Below are 19,470 nucleotides of genomic sequence, written 5' to 3' on the forward strand. Positions count from 1 at the left end.
ATATTTGAAAGTTAGAGTTTCACAGAGAGAGAAGGAGAGGCAGAGAGAGAGAGAGAGAGGTCTTCTATCTGCTAGTTCACTCCCCAAATGGTTGGAACTGGGCTGATCTGGAGCCAGGAGCCAGGAGCTTCTTCAGGGTCTTCCATATGGGTGCAGGGGCCCAAGGACTTGGACCATCTTCTACTGCTTTCCCAGGCCATAGCAGAGAGCTGCATTGGAAGTGAAGCAGCAGGACTCAGCCGGGACTTGAACTGGCACCCATATGGGATGCAGGCACTGTGGTGTCAGCTTTATCTGCTGTGCCACAGTGCCAGTGGCTAGGGATGCAGACATTTTTTTTGACAGGCAGAGTTAGACAGTGAGAGAGACAGATAGAAAGGTCTTCCTTCCGTTGGTTCACCCCCCCAAATGGCCACTATGGCCGGCATGCTGCAGCTGGTGCGCCATGCCGATCCAAAGCCAGGAGCCAGGTGCTTCTCCTGGTCTCCCATGGGGTGCAGGGCCCAAGCACTTGGGCCATCCTCCACTGCACTCCCGGGCCACAGCAGAGAGCTAGACTGGAAGAGGAGCATCCGGGACAGAATCCAGTGCCCCAACCGGGACTAGAACCCGGGTGCCGGCACCGCAGGCGGAGGATTAGCCTAGTGAGCCGCGGTGCCGGCCAGATGCAGACATCTTAACTAGGCTACACACTCTAAAATTCACCATTTTATTCATTCATTCATTTATGTTTCCCAATGCGTAGATGTTTGTAAACCACCAGGAAGGTAGAGAAATAGGAACAATTTCCATAAAGATTCTTTGCAACATATCATGGCTCACACATAATGAGACATACCCTTCTTCAGGAAGTAGTGTATCAAACATACAAGTCTGGCCAGGGATAGTATAAGCAGATGGCATTTCTGAATTTGGATAGTATTTGCTTTCATGTTGATTAGCACATGTGATTGAAGCTACAGTTTGAAGGAGTATCCCATTTGCTTCAAAATAGAATGCATGAAACAAGACTGGTGTGAGTGGGTCATTCTTTAAATGTATTTATATGAAAGGCAGAGAGAAAGATCTTCCATTGCTGGCTCATTCCCCAAATGGCCACGACAGCCAGGGCTAGTCCAGGCCAAAGCCAGGAGCATGGAATTCCATCTGTGTCTCCCAGATGGGTAGCAAGAGCCCAAGCACTTGGGCCATCTTCTGCTGCTTTTCCTGGCATATTAGCAGGGAGCTGGATCAGAAGCGGAGCAGCTGGGACTTGAAGTGTGCTCTGATATGAAATGCCGGAGTTGCAGGCACCCCGGCTTAACCTGCTATACCACAGCACTAGGCCTGAGTGGGTCATTTTTGAAGCTTAGCAATGAGATATCGGAATTTTTTTTATATCATTTGCTCTATTTTCTGTAATCAAATACAAAAGAGAAAAAAAGCATTCCAGAGGATACTGCTTGCCTCTGTCATATAACTGATAACCTTAAGATTCTTCCTTCTCAAGAAATGCATCCTTCTTGGCGACCAGCCCATACCTCTGCTTCCACTTGGTATTTGCCATGTGCTGTGCAGTAGGCTACATTATAAACAGGCCAACACCCAGATCAGCGACTTGTGACTTCAGCATCATAAACTCAGTCTTCTATGTTCTGCCACAACGACAGACTCTTACCCACATGCTTGATGTCTCCAGGGTGCAGGGCACGGCAGAAGAAACTGCTGCAGCCCAGAGACAAGAGCATGTAGTCCCAGTGCAAGCTGCCTGGTGCGGAGGTGGGATCTGTTGCCTGTCAGCTGGGGTCCTAGGCAAGTGACCTAACTTGCATCGCCCAGTGGCAGCAGGAAAACTAAACACAGATAAAGAGTCTCGACGAACGTCTGGCATTTAGCCGCTCTCAGAAAACATAGAAGTATTTCTGTCCTGTCAGAACCTGCCACCTGGCAGCGGCAGCAGCAAACTCAGATGAAAGCTGGTTTGGTTCCACCTATTTATAGCATTGTCCTAGCCCCACCAGGGGCTATGCACTGGGACATTTTCACTTTTTGTTAGAAAATAATAATATTTGTGGGTCTCTCTGTTTATAAAAATTTTAAATGATAAATTTATAAAATACATAGATAAGAACAAATAAGGGAATGAAAACTACCTAAAATCCTACCACCAAAAAAATCCATGGTCAACATTTTGTGGTAACACACATACATACACATTCATACTTTATATTTTAAGATTTATTTATTTGAAAGACAGTTACAGAGAGAGTGGGAAAGAGAGAGAGTGCTGATTCACTTCTCAAATGGCCACCATGGCTGGGGCTGGGCCATGCTGAAGTCAGGAGCCAGGAGCTTCTTCCAGGTCTCCCACGTGGGTGGAAGGGGTCAAACACTTGGGTCAGCTTCTGCTGCTTTCCTGAGCACATTAGCAGGGAGCTGAATCAGAAGCGGAGCAGCTGGGCTTTGAACCAGCACCCACATAGGATATCAGCACTGTAGGCGGCTTTTAACCACTATGCCACAACACTCGTCACAACACCTGCTGTTTAAAAAAAAGAGCTTCATCTTCTTCCCGTATTTTTTTTTTTTCATTTATTTGAAAGGCAGAGAGACACAAATATACTGAAACAGAGACAGGTCTTCCACCCACTGGTTCACTTCCCAAATGCTCTCAACAGCCCAGGCTGGGACTGGGAATTCAATACTGGTCTCCCATGTAGGTGGCAGGGACCCACAAACTTGAGCATCACCTGCTGCCTTACTGAGTGCACAGTAGCAGGAAACTGGAATTGGAAGTGGAACCAGGACTCAAATCCAGATACTCAAATATATCCTAACTGCTGTGCCAGACACCTGCATCCTGCCCCACCATATAGACACTTTCTTATGAAAAAGAAATTGTATTCTATAGATTGCTTTGCTTGCTCATCCGCTTTTCTCATCTAACAACATATCAACATTGTTCATGGCATTTCAATTTCTTCCACAACATCATTTTACAAAGGCTACCTGGTGGCCGGCGCCGCGGCTCAACAGGCTCATCCTCCACCTGCAGTGCCAGCACACCGGGTTCTAGTCCCGGTCGGGGCGCCGGATTCTGTCCCGGTTGCTCCTCTTCCAGGCCAGCTCTCTGCTGTGGCCTGGGAGTGCAGTGGAGAATGTCCCAAGTGCTTGGGCCCTGCATCCACATGGGAGACCAGGAGAAGTACCTGACTCCTGGCTTCGGATCAGCATGGTGAGCCGATCACAGCGCACCTGCCGGAGCGGCCACTGGGGAGTGAACCAACGGTAAAGGAAGACCTTTCTCTCTGTCTCTCTCTCTCTCTCACTGTCCACTCTGCCTGTCAAAAAAAAAAAAAAAAAAAGGCTGCCTGGTATTAACCAAAATTTATAATTAACAATATTTCAATGGACATTTTCATAAACCATTGTATATAATCACAAGCACATAGATGCATTTCTGGAGATAAGGTGCTGGACCAAAGCATGAATATATTTAAAAGTACAGAACATGAAAAAGTCATTTACCCTCCAGAAAGATTCTATCAATGTGTGTTTCCAGAACATCATCCTTTGATCTCAGAGCTGGAGAGCTATTTAAACTTTAAGCATATAAATTATTCTTCAAATATATATTGATGGCTTACTGGCTGGCTTTTTGCCACTCCTGGGACCCTCCCCTTGGTTCCACACCCACATTCAGTCTTGGACACACCCCCTAAATCCAAACAGTGTCAAGTCCCTGGCACCTGCCTCAGCTGCTGCCCAGGAGACTAACACGGGAACGCTCTGCACACGTGAAAGAGCTTTGACGCAAGCCTCTGAAAAGCAGTCCCCGAGGCCCCTCTCCTCCTTCTCCCTTTGCCTGTGTGGCAGGAACAACCATGGCCTGGAGCTTCTGTGGCAAAGTCCAGCTTGGAGGACTGCTGCTCTCTCTCTTTGGCTGGGTCTGCTCATGCGTCAGCACCGCCCTGCCCCAGTGGAAGACTCTCAATCTGGAACTGAACGAGATGGAGACCTGGATCATGGGGCTCTGGGAGGCCTGCGTGACTCAGGAGGAGGTCGCCACTGTGTGCAAGGCCTTTGAGTCCTTCCTGTCTCTGCCCCTGGAGCTCCAGGTATCCCGCATCCTCATGGTAGCCTCCCACGTGCTGGGACTGCTGGGGCTTCTCCTCTCTGCCTGTGGGTTGGAATGCTTCCAGTTTCACAAGATGAGATGGGCTTGCAAGAGGCAGCTTTGCCTTTTGGGAGGGACCTTGGAGGTATCAGCTTCAGCCACCACCCTCTTTCCAGTCTCCTGGGTGGCCTACGGCACGATCCGAGACTTCTGGGATGACAGTGTGCCTGAGATTGTGCCTCGGTGGGAGTTTGGAGATGCCCTCTTCCTGGGCTGGGCTGCTGGGGTTGGCCTTGCTCTTGGTGGACTCCTCCTCATCTTCTCAGCCTGCCTGGGGAAAGAAGATGTGCCTTCTCCCTGGCTGGCTGGGCCTACAGCCCCTCCACTCGGCGCTCCCATGCAGGACTCAGACGGCTCCTTCCACCTCACACCAAGACCTAGGAGCCTGGTCATCTAGGACTGGCTCCTGTCAGGGGGTCTCTGGCCAAAGGAAGGTCAGCAGAGCCCTTCCTCTTCCTCACCCTCCATCACTTCATATTTGTGGGCTTCATTCTGGGGGTGGTGTTCACCCTCCAATTTGTCAACTTTGGGATGAAAAATCAGAGAAAATGTCTAATAAACACAGTTTTCTTACTGGAGATTTTATTCATATAGAAATACTTTTAAACTCATAATATTACTTGTATACTTGATCTTTTTATTACTGAGGACAACGGATTGCAAAATTGCATCCATCAGAGAAAATGTGATGTGAAGAGACACTGTAAGTAGAGCCAGGAAAGCAGACAAATGTGCCTTGGTAAAGGAAAATGAAGAACTGGCCTAGAATAGTCCCTTAAGGTAGAAATTCTTGGGGCCAGCTCTGTGGCACCAATATCCCATATGGGCACCAGTTCGAGTCCTAGCTGCTCCACTTCCAATCTAGCTCTCTGATAATGGCCTGGGAAAGCAGTGGAAGATGGCCCAAGTGCTTGGGCCCATGCACCCATGTGGGAGACCCAGAAGAAGCTCCTGTCTCCTGGCCCCCACCCATCCACTGGTTCACTCCTCAAATGACCACAACAGCCAGGGTTGGGCCAGGCCAAAGCCAGGAACCAGTAACTCCATCCAGGTTTCCCATGAGGTTGGCAGGTGCCCAAGTAGCAAGCAGCTACTGAGCATCCAGGACTCAAACCAGTACTCTGATGTGGGATGCTGGTGTATAAATGGCAGCTTAACTGCTATACCACAACACTGCCACCCACTCCTTTGTAGATTCTTTAAAAAAAAAAAAAAAAGATTGGCTGGTGCCATGGTTCAATAGGCTAATCCTCCGCCTGCGGCGCCGGCACACTGGGTTCTAGTCCGGTTGGGGCGCCGGATTCTGTCCCGGTTGCTCCTCTTCCAGTCCAGCTCTCTGCTGTGGCCTGGGAGGGCAGTGGAGGATGGCCCAAGTGCTTGGGCCCTGCACCCGCATGGGAGACCAGGAGAAGCACCTGGCTCCTGGCTTCAGATCAGCACGGTGCGCCAGCCACAGTGGCCATTGGGGGTGAACCAACGGAAAAAGGAAGACCTTTCTCTCTGTCTCTCTCTCTCTCACTGTCCACTCTGCCTGTTTAAAAATTAAAAAAAAATTTATTTATTTGAAAGTCAGAGTTACAGAAAGAGGGAGAGAGAGAGAGAGAGAGAGAGAGGATGAGAGATCTTCCATCTGCTGGTTCACTCCCCAGCTGGCCGCAACAGCAGGAGCTGAACCAGGCTAAAGCCAGGAGCTTCATCTGGGTCTCCCACATGGGTAGCAGGGGACCAAAATCTTGTGCCATCTTCTGTTGCTTTCCCCAGGCCATTAGCAAGGAGCTGGATAGGAGATGGTGCAGGTGGGACATGAACCAGCACCCATAGGGGATGCCCAGCATTGCAGGCAGCAGTTTTCCCCTCTACAGCACAACAGCAGCCCCTGGAGATTCTTTCTTTATCCCAAAGGGGGAGACATAGTCTTGTTTCTGTGAGCTATCTTTGTATCAGAAGACAATGGTTAGCGAGAGTGAGTGGTGGGGTAGCCACCCTCCTGGTTTGCCAGGGACTGGGTACTTTCAGTGCTAAAACTAGGAAAGTTTTGAGTGTGCCCCCGTATTGCTCAACGTGATCATGCGAGATGTCTCTCCCCACATGCACAATTATAGTATACATGCCTTCAGTTTTTTGGTTTTTTTTGTTTTTTTTTTTTTTGACAGGCAGAGTTAGACAGAGAGAGAGACAGAGAGAAAGGTCTTCCTTCCATTGGTTCACCCCTCAAATGGCCACTATGGCCAGTGTGCTGAGCTGATCCGAAGCCAGGAGCCAGGTGATTCCTCCTGATCTCCCATGCGGGTGCAGGGCCCAAGCACTTGGGCCATCCTCCACTGCCTTCCCAGGTCACATCAGAGAGCTGGACTGGAAGAGGAGCAACTGGGACAGAATCTGGCACCCCAACCGGTACTAGAACCTGGGGTGCCGGCGCTGCAGGTGGAGGATTAGCCTAGTGAGCCGCGGTGTCAGCCAAATGCCTTCAGTTTTAGCCCAAATGGCAGCAGCCTTACGCAGGCTGTGGCTGCATAGGAAGTCCCTTTCAAATAACTCAAGTTCCTTTGCTTGCCCTACCTGCACTGGCAGGTTCTCTTCTTACAACCCCACCCCAGCTGTTTCTCAGGCATTTCTGCAAGTCCTCAAGGAGGAGCCTCATGTTACTCATGAACCTGTCTGTCAGCTGCAATCACTCTGCATATCCACCCTGTTCTCCTAAAGACCATCCGTTCCCCCCACTTCCATAATCACTTGAAGACTCACCAAAGACCCAGCCAGCAAGTTCCACCAGGAGGACAGCTATTGTCATTGGTCAGTTCCCACTGTCCCCAAATAGGTCACTTCAGGTTCAGAGGTCTCACAGTGTCGGCCAGACTCTCCCTCCCCCAGGTGTAGCTGCACATTCCCAGCTCAGCCCTGAGGTCCCACAATGCCTTGTGCCTCTTGATGAAACAGCCCTGGGATCGTGAAGTAGCTACTGCTCATGCCAACACAAGGATAAGCAAATTCACCAAAGCAGCCCAGGCCAGATCCTTCCTTAGAGAGGTACCACATAGGGGCCGGCGTTGTAGCATAGAGGGTACAGCCGCCACCTGCAATGCTCACTTCCTATTTGGGTACCAGCTTGTGTCCTGGCTGCTCTACTTCCCATCCAGCTCCCTGCTAATGGCCTGGGAAAAGCATCAGAAGATGGTCCAATGTCTGGGCCCCTGTCACCCATGTGGGAGACCTGGGTGATGCTCCTGGCTCCTGGCTTCGGGGCCTGGCCCAGCCCAGGCTGTTGAGGCCACTTGGAGATTGAACCAGCGGTTGGAAGACCTCTCTGTGAAACCATCCCCTTCAAATAAACAAATATTTAAAAAAAGATTTATTTATTTACTTGAAAGCCAGAGTTATATGGAGAGAGAAGGAGAGGCAGAGAGAGAGAGAGGTCTTCCATCCGCTGGTTCATTCCCCAGATGGCTGCAATGGCTGGAGCTGCGCTGATCCGAAGCCAGGAGCTTCTTCCAGGTCTAACACATGGGTGAAGGGACCCAAGCACTTGAGCCATCTTCCACTGCTCCACCAGGTGCATTAGCAAGAAGCTGGATCAGAAGTGGAACAGCTGGGACTTGAACTGGCATTCATCTGGGATGCCAGCATTGCAGGTGGCAGCTTTACCTGCTACACCACAGCACCGGCCCAACTGACCTTTTGACACAGAGTAGGCTTCTCTGGGGTCATCGTTTCTCTGGAAATGTCCTTTCCTTTTCTTTTTTTTTTTTTTTTTTTTTTTTTTTTTTTTTTTTTTTTTTTTCAGGCATAGATAGACAGAGAGAGAGACAGAGAGAAAGGTTTTCCTTCTGTTGGTTCACTCCCCAAATGGCCGCTACGGCTGGCCCTGTGCCGATCCGAAACCAGGAGCCAGGTGCTTCCTCCTGGTCTCCCATGTGGGTGCAGGGCCCAAGCACTTGGGCCATCCTCCACTGCACTCCCGGGCCACAGCAGAGAGCTGGCCTGGAAGAGGGGCAATCGGGACAGAATCCGGCGCCCCGACCGGGACTAGAACCCGGTGTGCCGGTGCTGCTAGGCGGAGGATTAGCCTAGTGAACCGCGGCGCCGGCCTTTCCTTTTCTTCATGCTATTTTGACTGGGGTGGGAGTTGGGCACAGTGGTTAAGACACTGCTTGGAATGCCTGCATCCCATCGTGGAGTGCCTGGCTGCAGTTCCAGATTCTGCCTCTGATCCAACTTCCTGCCAAGGCCCATCCTGGAGACAATGGTGTTGGCTTAAAGACTTGGGTCCCTGCCTCACACCTGGGAGACCTGGATTGAGTTCCAGGCTCTGGACTTCAGCATGGCCTAATTCCAGCTGCTGTAGGCATTTGGGGAGTGAACCTGCAATCTACCTTTCAAATAAAAAGGAAAAATTGATACAGAAAAATTTTTTTAAAAATTTAAATGAAACATATCCAAATAACCAGTAGGTAAACACCTCTGAGTATATAGGGAGACGTTTGCTGGCTTTCTCTGTTAAGTCAGAAATCTGCTTTCGAAGCCCTTTGGGTCCAGTTTCAGTCAGGGTAAGGCTCACATATCTAAGTGTTTTCTTGCCCCCACAGTGTTTACAGGAAGGAGCCATCTGTCACTCATCCATCTGACCATTAGTCTTCCATTTAACAACGATTTATGAAGCACCTGCCAGGTGCCTGGCCCTATGCTAGGAGCCAAGGAGAAAACAGGAAGACAGAATGTCTCCCCTCTCCTTATTCAGGCAAGTAAGGGAGAGAGAGACACCTCAGGAAAGTGCCAGTTGTAACTGACACATGACAGATGGGGCAACTGGAGGAGTGTGACCTAGACAGGGATCCTGGACCCTAAGAACTCGAAGGACGGACTTGCTTCCTGGGAGATAAAGGCTGGGCCAGAGGAAAATGTATAAGCTGAGGCTGGTGCAGCAAAGAGCAGACCTTGCAGGGCCTGGAGGCCACGGTGAGCAACACTGTCTCCATTCTGAGGACCACATGAAGCCACAGCATAAGAGGAGCTCACCTGCCACCCCCAGTTGATGGCAGCAGTAACCTGTTCAGCCTCTGCCAACAGCCTGGCCCTGTGCAGTTTCCCTATTAGAGTCGTGTAGAGTTTAAGAGCTTACAAATGATGCTCACACATCTTGGTGGCTTCCTTGAACATATCTTGAAATGTTTTATTTGTATTTATTCTATTTATTTGAGAGCTCCAGAGAAAGAGAGAAAGAGAAAGAGAGAGAGAGATGATCACCAATCCTCTGGCTCATTGCTCAAATGCCAATGATGGCCAGGGCTGGACCAGGCCAAAGCTGGGATCTAGGATCTCAATCCAGGTCTCCCACATGGGTGGCAGGGACTCAGGTGTGTGGGCATCACTTGTTGCCTCCCAGGGTGCACATTAGCAGGAAGCTGGAGTTGGAGGCAGCGCTGGGACTCAAACCCAGGCACTCCAATATGGGATGTGGGCACCACAAGTGGTGTCAGCCACTGTGCCAAACATCCACCCCCTGATCTTGAAATGTTTTTGACATCAAGAGAGAAGATATTGCTATATTCATTTTGCTTAATGAGGAAATTCAGATTAGGGGAATTTAGGCCACACGTTCAAGGCAGGAATGTGGGTGAGTCAGGACTTGAACCCAGGGGTGTGATGCCATGACTGTCTTCATCTCAGCCTGCGGCTCCGTGGGTGGACAAGCCACCAGATCAAGGGAAACACCAGCACTGAAACAGCGGGGAGAAAACCAAAACCTACCAGGAGAACCCTCCTCGGTGCTTATGTTGATGTCCAAACAGGGTGTTTGTTGCCAGGTGGCCCACCTGCTCCTGCCAGTGCCTTGCAGCCCTCACCCTGATCCAGTGTCTGCAGGCGCTGCTGTGTTTCCACCAGTGGGTGACTACGGTTTCCTCTACAGAAAAAGGGGGCAGGGCAGGGGAGAGAAACACAAAACTACAGGTTAAGAAAATGTACTGTCTTCCCTGTCGCTCCCCCTCTTCGCGGAGGAACGACACAGGACCCCGTGCTGTTCTTTTGTCTGCTCGGCCCTCCCCGGGTTTGCTGCTGGTTCTTCCCGGGTTGGCTACCGATCCTTCCACCTCCGTGGAAGGGCGGTTCCCCCTGCCACTTTCCCCACTTCCGCGGGGGAGCGGCACACCGCCAGCCGGCTCTCTCGGGGGCTGCACAGATGTTCCTCAGGTGTTCCTTCAGATAGATGTTCCTTGATGCATTCCGTCTCTCTCCTCCTTTATAGTCCTCTTCCGCCAATCCCAACTCTGCTACCCACATGCCGAGTACGCTGCTCTCCTCCAATCAGGAGCAGGTCCTGCTGTTTATTGGTTGAACTGGAGGCAGCTGTGTAGAAGCTGTTTCCTCCTCTCCCAGCGCCATATTGTGGGAGAGCAGATGCATAGAATAAGTCTTAATTCCAGTAACAGTCTAGTCCGAGTTGCTCCCCACACTTCCCAACTCTCCTTTTAAAAGACACAAAGGCATTTTGTTTTCACATGGGCAAGGATGAGAACCATCACTAACTCCCAAGTAGGCACCAGCATGTCATCCCCAGAAAGGAATGTTCTCTAAAGTCTGGTAGGAATCCCCTGTTAGAGAAAGAGTCTGAGGAAGGAGACACTATGCAGCTACAAGCACTATGGTTTTAAATCCACCTGCTTGGAACATGGAAATAATGAGAAAGAAAAAAACCCACTAACTGAATCAGCTTCAACAGATTTATGACAAATTATTCTAACACTGGAAGCATTTCTTTATCGTGATTATCCATGGAAAGGTATGGAATCAAAGGTGATAGAAAGCCAGCGCCACGGCTCACTAGGCTAATCCTCCGTCTTGCGGCGCCGGCACACCGGGTTCTAGTCCCGGTCGGGGTGCCGGATTCTGTCCTGGTTGCCCCTCTTCCAGGCCAGCTCTCTGCTGTGGCCAGGGAGTGCAGTGGAGGATGGCCCAAGTGCTTGGGCCCTGCACCCCATGGGAGACCAGGAGAAGCACCTGGCTCCTGCCATCGGATCAGCGCGGTGTGCTGGCCACAGTGTGCTGGCCGCAGTGGCCATTGGAGGGTGAACCAACGGCAAAGGAAGACCTTTCTCTCTGTCTCTCTCTCTCACTGTCCACTCTGCCTGTCCAAAAAAAAAAAAAAAAAAAAAAAAAAAGGTGATAGAAAAAGGAAGGGACATGAAGCAATCAATATTTCAAGTCAAAAGCTTTGATTATGAAAAGGACTCTAGGAAAGTGGCTGAGGGACTCACCGAAGCTGACGCAGTGAGAACTGGATGCGACTCTGCACTCCCTTCTCCACCAGGCAGCCTGTCTTTGGTTCTGAAGATTCCACCATCAGGAAGGTCACTGCTAAACACTCCTCTGTGACTCTTCTGAACCTCGAGAGTGGCCCTAGGGAAGAAGCCCTAGGGAAACCTGTGGTGGGTTGGATTCATCTGGGATAGGAGGAAAGGCAAAAACAATTCCATGGGCTTGTGGCCAGGAGCTGTGCCTTTCCCGTCAGGGCTAGGGCAGTAAGAAACTCAGTTAAATGTTTGCTTCCAGCAGCCTGCTCTAACAGGAACCTGGAGCTCCCTTTTCACTCGATCCATGGGTTTTTCAAGCCAGCCATTTTTCTCGTGACCGTATCTGTGTTTATAAGACTTGGAATTCTGAAGTCTCAGAGACATGTTCCATGGGTGACATGGGCCTCACATTCTCCAGGGCAAAGCTAAACATACTGCTGCCAAGGAGTCAACTTTGCACTCCATAGCCCAGAGCAGAGAAGCTTCCAGACTGATTAGGTGAGCATCCCCGGAAGGGTGCTGTGATGTTCTCTACCTGTGTCCCCTGCGAGGGATGGACAGATGGACCTCCATTCACAGGTCAGAGTTGTTTCCAGGAGGAAAGACTGGTACCTGAGGTACATCCCCTCTCACCCCTGCTGAGCTGCAGAAAGGTCCAGGGCCCACGCGTGCTGTCACCAGCGTGGAGCCCGAGGAAGCCCTTGGGAAGGCCTGATCCGCTTGTGGAAGTCTAGAGATGGGTGGCCGCTGCCGCTGGAGCAGCCTGCAGGCAGGACAGTGGCAGGCCTGCACCTCTGCCTTTAACTGGGGCAAGGCAGTGAGCCCTGCAGCCCGGTGGACGCTGGGGAAGGCTGTCCTGGTGATAGTGTCCCAGAGCACGGGAAGACAAGGGGAATGAGGAGGGCAGGAGCTGACAGGGATGGAGAGGGATCAGCCAGAAAACCCAGAAACCATCAGGGAATGAAACATGGAGCTTTCCTACAGGATTCCTGAAAAGCCTATAAAATACCCTCTAAAAGCTAATGATTAGATCCCTGATCTAACAGAAAGCAGTGAATCCAGAGAATACTACAAGTTTGTTTTTTTTTTTTAAATGTAAAAATGTTCTGTGCCTGCTTCTCCCATAAACTTTCCTCTCTAGAGGAACCAAGTTGGGGCTGATAAGAAGGAATGGGGGCTGGCACTGTGGTGTAGCCAATAGAGCCACTGCCTGCAGTGCCGGCATCCCATAGGGACGCTGGTTCTAATCCCAGCTGCTCTACTTCCGATCCAGCTCTCTGCTGTGGCCTGGGAAAGCAGTAGAAGATGGCCCAACTCCTTGGGCCCCTGCACCTGTGTAGGGGACCCAGAAGAAGCTCCTGGCTTCAGATAGGCTCAGCTCTGGTTTGTACGGCCATTTTGAGAGTGAACCAGAGGATGGAAGACCCCCCTACTCAACGCCGCCCACTCTGCCTCTGCCTCTCTGTAACTCTGCCTTTCAAATAAATAAATAAATAAATCTTAAAAAACAAAAAGATAAAAGAAGGAATGGAAGAGAGGAAGAAATCCTATGGCCCCTTGCTAACTTCTTGAGTCTGAACTTCAGGGTGAGGCCTGGACTAAGGGCAGGGGAGAAGCATCCAAACAAGTGGGTGAAAGGGAATTGGCTACAAACTGCTCTGAACTCTGCAATTCTGGTTTTATATTCACTTGTGACAATAAAGCCACGAGATCTTCTTGAGATGCTGTCAAGTGGCAGGGAAATGGATTCAAAAGCTCATACTGAAGTCACAGCGCAAGCAAAACTAAAGTTTTGGGGGTGGGTGTTTCGTGCAGTGGTTAAGGTGTTACTCGGGATGCCCGCATCCCCTGTCGGAGCGCCTGAGCTTGAGTTCCAGCTCTGCTTCCGATTCCAGCTTCCTGCTAATGCACAGCCCAGGAGGCAGCAGGTGGTGGCTTGAGTACTCAGGTCCCTGCCACCCACAGGGAAGAACTGGATTGAGTTAATGGGCTCCTGGCTTCAGCCTGGCCCAGCTCTGCTGTTGCAGGGATTTGGGAGAGTAAACCCATGCATGAAAGATCTCTCTCCATCTGTCTTTTTTTTTTTTTTTTTGGACAGGCAGAGTGGACAGAGTGACAGAGGAAGGTCTTCCTTTTTCCGTTGGTTCACCCCCCAATGGCTGCTGTGGCTGGTGCACCGCGCTGATCCGATGGAAGGAGCCAGGTACTTATCCTGGTCTCCCATGGGGTGCAGGGCCCAAGGACCTGGGCCATCCTCCACTGCACTCCCAGGCCACAGCAGAGAGCTGGACTGGAAGAGGAGCAACTGGGACAGAACCGGTGCCCCAACTGGGACTAGAACCCGGTGTGCCGGCACCACAGGTGGAGGATTAGCCTATTGAGCCGTGGCACCGGCCTCTCCATCTGTCTTTGAAATAAGTTTTAGAAAGCAAAATTACACTTAAAGAATATAAAGCTAATCACTTACGATACTCTACCAAGGTCAGGCCACTCAGTAACACTATTAAAGACAAATACATCTAAACAGGCAAACAATTAGATAGGAGATCCTGTAATGTTTATACCCAGCATAAGCCACAATCCCTTCAGTAGCACTGTCTTCCCTTCAGACTGGCAAATATGAACATAGCTGTGTACCAAGAGGCCCATAATCCCATGTACCCACTTTGTGTGCCAATTACTTAGAACCTAGCTGTGGGCCCTGCACAGTCAGGACAACCCTTCCAATTCTTGCCCTGTGAACTCCTTGTGAGAACTGCATCTGAAAGTCCACTTTACCCTGAGTCATTGCTACTCTCTCCTTTAAACACAACTACAAGGTTAAGTATTTTCCTATATTGTAGACCACGAAAACAGGTCCAGCCAGTATTTGAACTTAGATGTGTCAGATTCCAGTGTCAATGTTCTTTCCATGAACCACATTTTTTTTTTTTCCATTTTATTTGTAAGGTAGAGAGACACACGGAGAGATCTTTCATCTGCTGGTTCACTTGCCAAATGCCTGTAATAAGTGGAGTTGGGCCAGGCTGAAAACAAGAGCCCAGAGATCCATTTTTTAAAATTAGTTAATTTACTTGAAAGAGTTACAGAGAGAGGGAGAGCTCTCCCATCCACTGGTTTACTCCCCAGATGGCCCCAACTGCCAGGGCTAGCCCAGGCCAAACCCAGGAGCCAGGAGTATTATCTGGGTCTCCCACATGAGTGGCAGGGGCCCAAACACTTGGGCCATCTTCCGCTGCTTTTCCTAGGCCAGTAGCAGGGAGCTGGATCAGAAATGGAGCAGCCGGAACATGACCTGGAGCTCCTATGTGATGCACACATGGCAGGCGGCGGCCCCAGAGACACAAGTCTTGAGCCATCATTTGCTGTCTTGCAGAGTGGGCCATAGCAGGAAGCTAGATCAGAAGCGGAGGAGCAGGACTCGAACCAGGCACTCCAACATGGGATGCAGGCACCTCAAGCAGCATCTTACCAGGTATGCCAAACACCTGCCACTGAAGCACATCTTGTTTTGTTTTTTAAGATTTATTTATTTGAAAGGCAAAGTTGCAGAGAGGCAGAGACAGAGAAAGTGAAAGATCTTCCATCCACTGGTTCACTCTCCAAATGGCCACAATCGGCTAGAGCTGGCTCCAATCGGAAGCCAGGAGCCCAGAGCTTCTTCCGGGTCTTCCACATGGGTGCAGAGGCCCAACGACTTGGGCCATCTTCTACTGCTTTCTCAGGGCATAACAGAGAGCTGGATCAGTGTCGCTCCCCCTCTTTGTGGAGGAACGACACAGGGCCCTGCCTAGGCTTCATATCCGAGTCACGGCACCATTATGTCGCTCCCCGTCTTCGTGGAGGAACGACACAGGACCCTGCGCTGTTCTTCTGTCTGCTCGGCCCTCCCCGGGTTTGCTGCTGGTCCTTCCCGGGTTGGCTACCGACCCTTCCACCTCCGTGGAAGGGCGGTTCCTCCTGCCACCTTCCCCACTTCCGCAGGGGAGCGGCACACCGCCGGCTGGCTCTCTCGGGGGCTGCACAGGTGTTCCTTCAGATGTTCCCCTTAGATGTTCCTGGTGCATGCCGTCTCTCTCCTCCTTTATAGTCCTCCTCCGCCAATCCTAACTCGGCTGCCCACACGCCGAGTATGCTGCTCTCCTCCAATCAGGAGCAGGTCCTGCTGCCTATTGGTTGAACTGGAGGCAGCTGTGCAGAAGCCGTCTCTCCCTTCTCAGCGCCATATTGTGGGAGAGCAGATGCATAGAATAAGTCTTTTTTTTTTTTTTTTTTTTTTTTTTTTGACAGGCAGAGTGGACAGTGAGAGAGAGACAGAGAGAAAGGTCTTCCTTTGCCGTTGGTTCACCCTCCAATGGCCGCCGCTGCAGCCGGCGCACCGCGCTGATCCGATGGCAGGAGCCAGGATCCAGGTGCTTTTCCTGGTCTCCCATGGGGTGCAGGGCCCAAGCACCTGGGCCATCCTCCACTGCACTCCCTGGCCATAGCAGAGAGCTGGCCTGGAAGAGGGGCAACCGGGACAGAATCCGGCGCCCCGACCGGGACTAGAACCCGGTGTGCCGGCGCCGCAAGGCGGAGGATTAGCCTATTGAGCCACGGCGCCGGCCCTAGAATAAGTCTTAATTCCAGTAACTCAGTCCAGTCCGGGTTGCTCCCCACAGATCAGAAGTGGAGCAGCAGAGACTTGAACCAGCACCCCTTTGGGATGCTGGCACTGCAGGTGGCAACCTCATGGGCTACACCACAGCACCGGCCCCTGAAACACATCTTTTAAGATACATACTGATTAAATAGTGCTTTATAAATCAGTCAGCTGCAGAACTGTGTTAACTCATGAATGAGCTCCAGATATTCCTTAATCAAGATGACTTTGTGAATTACTGTACTGGAGGTCATCACTGAAAACTCTCTCTCAGCTGTTAAAACTGCTCATTTAGGAAGATCAGCATGGAGTAGTAGCTCTATCTCACCTCAGACAGAAAACTGACCAGCCACACCTAAGTCCTGTAACACCAGAGCCAGCATACATCTAATTTTCAGTGTTCACCACTGGCACTTCCTCAATACTACTTTTGTGGCAACTCACCAATTCTACATAATCTAAACTTTTTTTTTTTTTTTTTGACAGAGTGGACAGTGAGAGAGAGAGAGACAGAGAGAAAGGTCTTCCTTTGCCGTTGGTTCACCCTCCAATGGCCGCTGCGGCCAGCATGCTGCGGCCAGCGCACTGCGCTGCGGCCGGCGCACCGCGCTGATCCAATGGCAGGAGCCAGGTACTTATCCTGGTCTCCCATGGGGTGCAGGGCCCAAGCACTTGGGCCATCCTCCACTGCACTCCCTGGCCACAGCAGAGAGCTGGCCTGGAAGAGGGGCAACCGGGACAGAATCCGGCGCCCCGACCGGGACTAGAACCCGGTGTGACAGAGCCGCTAGGTGGAGGATTAGTCTATTGAGCCGTGGCGCCGGCTTCTAGCCCCTACTTGTACTCAAAGCTAATATCCCTATTGATTTCTATTGTCAGAATTTCTAGTCCTGCTGGGAGAGGAGGGGCAGCCCAGGCTTATCTTACTTTGAAAAGCAAAGAGACACGGTCTCTGCTATGTTGGATCCATTGCTTGAACAGATTCTATTCTCTTGCCTATAAACAGCCAATTGGCCAACACAAGGAGGCTGAGGGGTCCTAGCCAGCCATCAACCTAAACACCAGCGGAGCGACCAAGGGTGCTGAAAGGAAGAGACAGCAATGCCCTTCTAGCACCTGTGAGCCAGATCCACTCTGAGCTGCAACTGATTAATCTGTCAGTTCATTATTCAACAACTTAGAAAAGAATGCATGGAATTTGCTTTTTAAGGCTCAGGAAAAAGTAACACACTGGCTGAATATCACAGAAGTTGAACTTGTGAGCAAGCCCTAGGAAACTGGTGTGTTCAGTCATCGTCATTAAAGGCTAATTATATGGAAAACTGTATAGTTTTCCATAGCCCCATCAAAGTTAGGTTTACACAAAGAATGTGCAGAAGATAAAATACACTTATTTATAAAGTCTGAAATCTGTACACAATCACTGAAGGGTCTCAGACTCCTACTAAACCCTAAAATTCAGTGTTGGCAACAACATAAAAGCCATTGGTTAGTAGGCAGAGGAGTTCTAGGAAGCAGTGGCTCGTGGCTGTGACTGACCATGACCAGCAGCTGTGTGTTCTTTAAACATAACAGCAGCAAGCCAGGCCCCAATTTAACAAGTGTTTGTAGGGCTGAGGCTTTGGCAGCTGTGTTTTTTAAAGTGACACAGCTGACTCTGTATTGGCAGCCACGGCTGAGAACCACTACGGGAGAGCTTGGACTTAAAGGAGCAAAGAAATTTACAAGAGCAAAATAAAACAAAAGATGCAAACTTCAAAAGACAAATTACTAGCCCCCTGAAAATATTAACCCCCCCCCAAAAAAAAAAACAACCAAGGATACATAAGTCATCCACTGTAAGTATGGAAAGGAGGCCGTCACTACAGATTCTAGAGTAATTAAAAAAAAAGATGCTATTATGAACTTCCTGGCAAACTTTAAATTTTAGATGAAATGGAAAAAACTTCAAATATTTTCCAAAAATTAATAGAATTAGAAAATATCTGAAAACTCTATGTATGAAAGGAACTGAATCTACAATTAAAACATTCCCACAAGTCACACAAAAAACAGTAACAACTGCAGCTTCAGGTGGCTTCAATGATGAATTCTTCCCAACGTTATGGAGAAAGTAATATACTGACATTTCTTATTTTATCCAAGCTCTCTCAGAGAATAGAAAATGAGAGGTCATTTCCCAGCTCATTCAAAAAGGTCAGGATAATCTTGATATTAAAATCTCTTTTTTTTTTAGCCTTGGTATAATTTTAAAAAATATTTATTTATCTGAAAGAGTTAAAAGTGAAGGAGAGAAGCCGGCGCTGTGGCATAGCGGGTAAAGCCGCCGCCTGCAGTGCCCGCATCCCATATGGGTGCTGGTTCGAGTCCTGGCTGCTCCACTTCCAGAATTGGAATGCAATGGAAGGTGGCTCAGGTCCTTGGGCCCCTGCACGCATGTGGGAGACTTGGAGGAAGCACCTGGCTCCTGGCTTTGGATCGGCACAGCTCTGGCTGTTGCGGCCAATTGGGGAGTGGACGAGTGGATGGAAGACCTCTATCTCTCTGCCTCTCCTTCTCTCTGTGTAAATCTTTTAAATACATAACCTTTTTTTTTTTTTTTTTTTTTTTTTTTTTTTTAAAGAGCGAAGGAGGGGGAGAGAGGGAGAGAGAGAGGTCTTCTATCTGCTGGCTCACTCCCCAGATGACTTCAATAGCCAGGCCAGGGTCAGGCTGAAGCCAGAAGCTTCTTCCGGGTCTCCCATATGGGTGCAGGGGTGCAAACATTTGGGCCATCTGCTGCTGCTTTCCCAGGTCATTAGCAGGGAACTGGATGGGAAGTGGAACAGCTGGGACATGAACTGTCATCCATCTGGGATGCCAGTGTCACAGGCAGCAGCTTTACCTGCTACGCCACAATGCCGGCCCCTTGGTATCACCTTTAAAACATATTTTTCAAAAGGGCTGTCATTGTGGCATAGTGAGCTAAGCCTTGGCCTGTGGCGCCAGCATCTCTTATGGGGATGGGTTCAAGCCCTGGCTGTTCTTGAACCAGCTCTCTGCTATGGCCTGGGATAGCAATAGAAGATGACTTGAGTGCTTGGGCCCCTGCACCCACGTGGGAGACCCGAAGAAGCTCCTGGCTTTGGCCTGGCCATTGTGGCCATTTGGGGAGTAAACTAGCCAGTGGAAGATTTCTGTCTCTGTAACTCTGCCTTTCAAATAAATAAATTTTTCAAAAAACCCATCAATTTACTTTTAGATACCAGCAGGGAATTAAACAAGTACTTTTCAAAATGATGTTTACAATACCTTGAAAAACATCAAAAAACAATAAATCTTCTGGAAGATGTGAATGATCTTTACATAGAAATCTGAAAAACCTAAGTAAGATACACCATGCAGAT

General features: G+C 49.9%; 1 protein-coding gene across 1 annotated transcript; it reads left to right on the top strand.

Annotated features, from left to right (window-relative positions):
- Nucleotides 1-822: 822 nt before the first annotated feature.
- Nucleotides 823-5,353, top strand: CLDN25 (claudin 25). Its single transcript, XM_070078459.2, has one exon. It carries the CDS (start codon nucleotides 3,864-3,866, stop codon nucleotides 4,551-4,553), a length of 690 nt encoding a protein of 229 aa, XP_069934560.2. The 5' UTR covers nucleotides 823-3,863; the 3' UTR covers nucleotides 4,554-5,353.
- Nucleotides 5,354-19,470: the final 14,117 nt, after the last annotated feature.

The sequence above is a fragment of the Oryctolagus cuniculus genome, chromosome 1 (genome assembly GCF_051225735.1).
Source record: "Oryctolagus cuniculus isolate XC-2025 breed Fujian yellow rabbit chromosome 1, ASM5122573v1, whole genome shotgun sequence".
NCBI classification, from domain to species: Eukaryota; Metazoa; Chordata; class Mammalia; order Lagomorpha; family Leporidae; genus Oryctolagus; species Oryctolagus cuniculus.

Bases quoted from the DNA above. Each gene is read 5' to 3' on its own strand.
- CLDN25 (XM_070078459.2), top strand. From the start codon at position 3,864: ATGGCCTGGAGCTTCTGTGGCAAAGTCCAGCTTGGAGGACTGCTGCTC.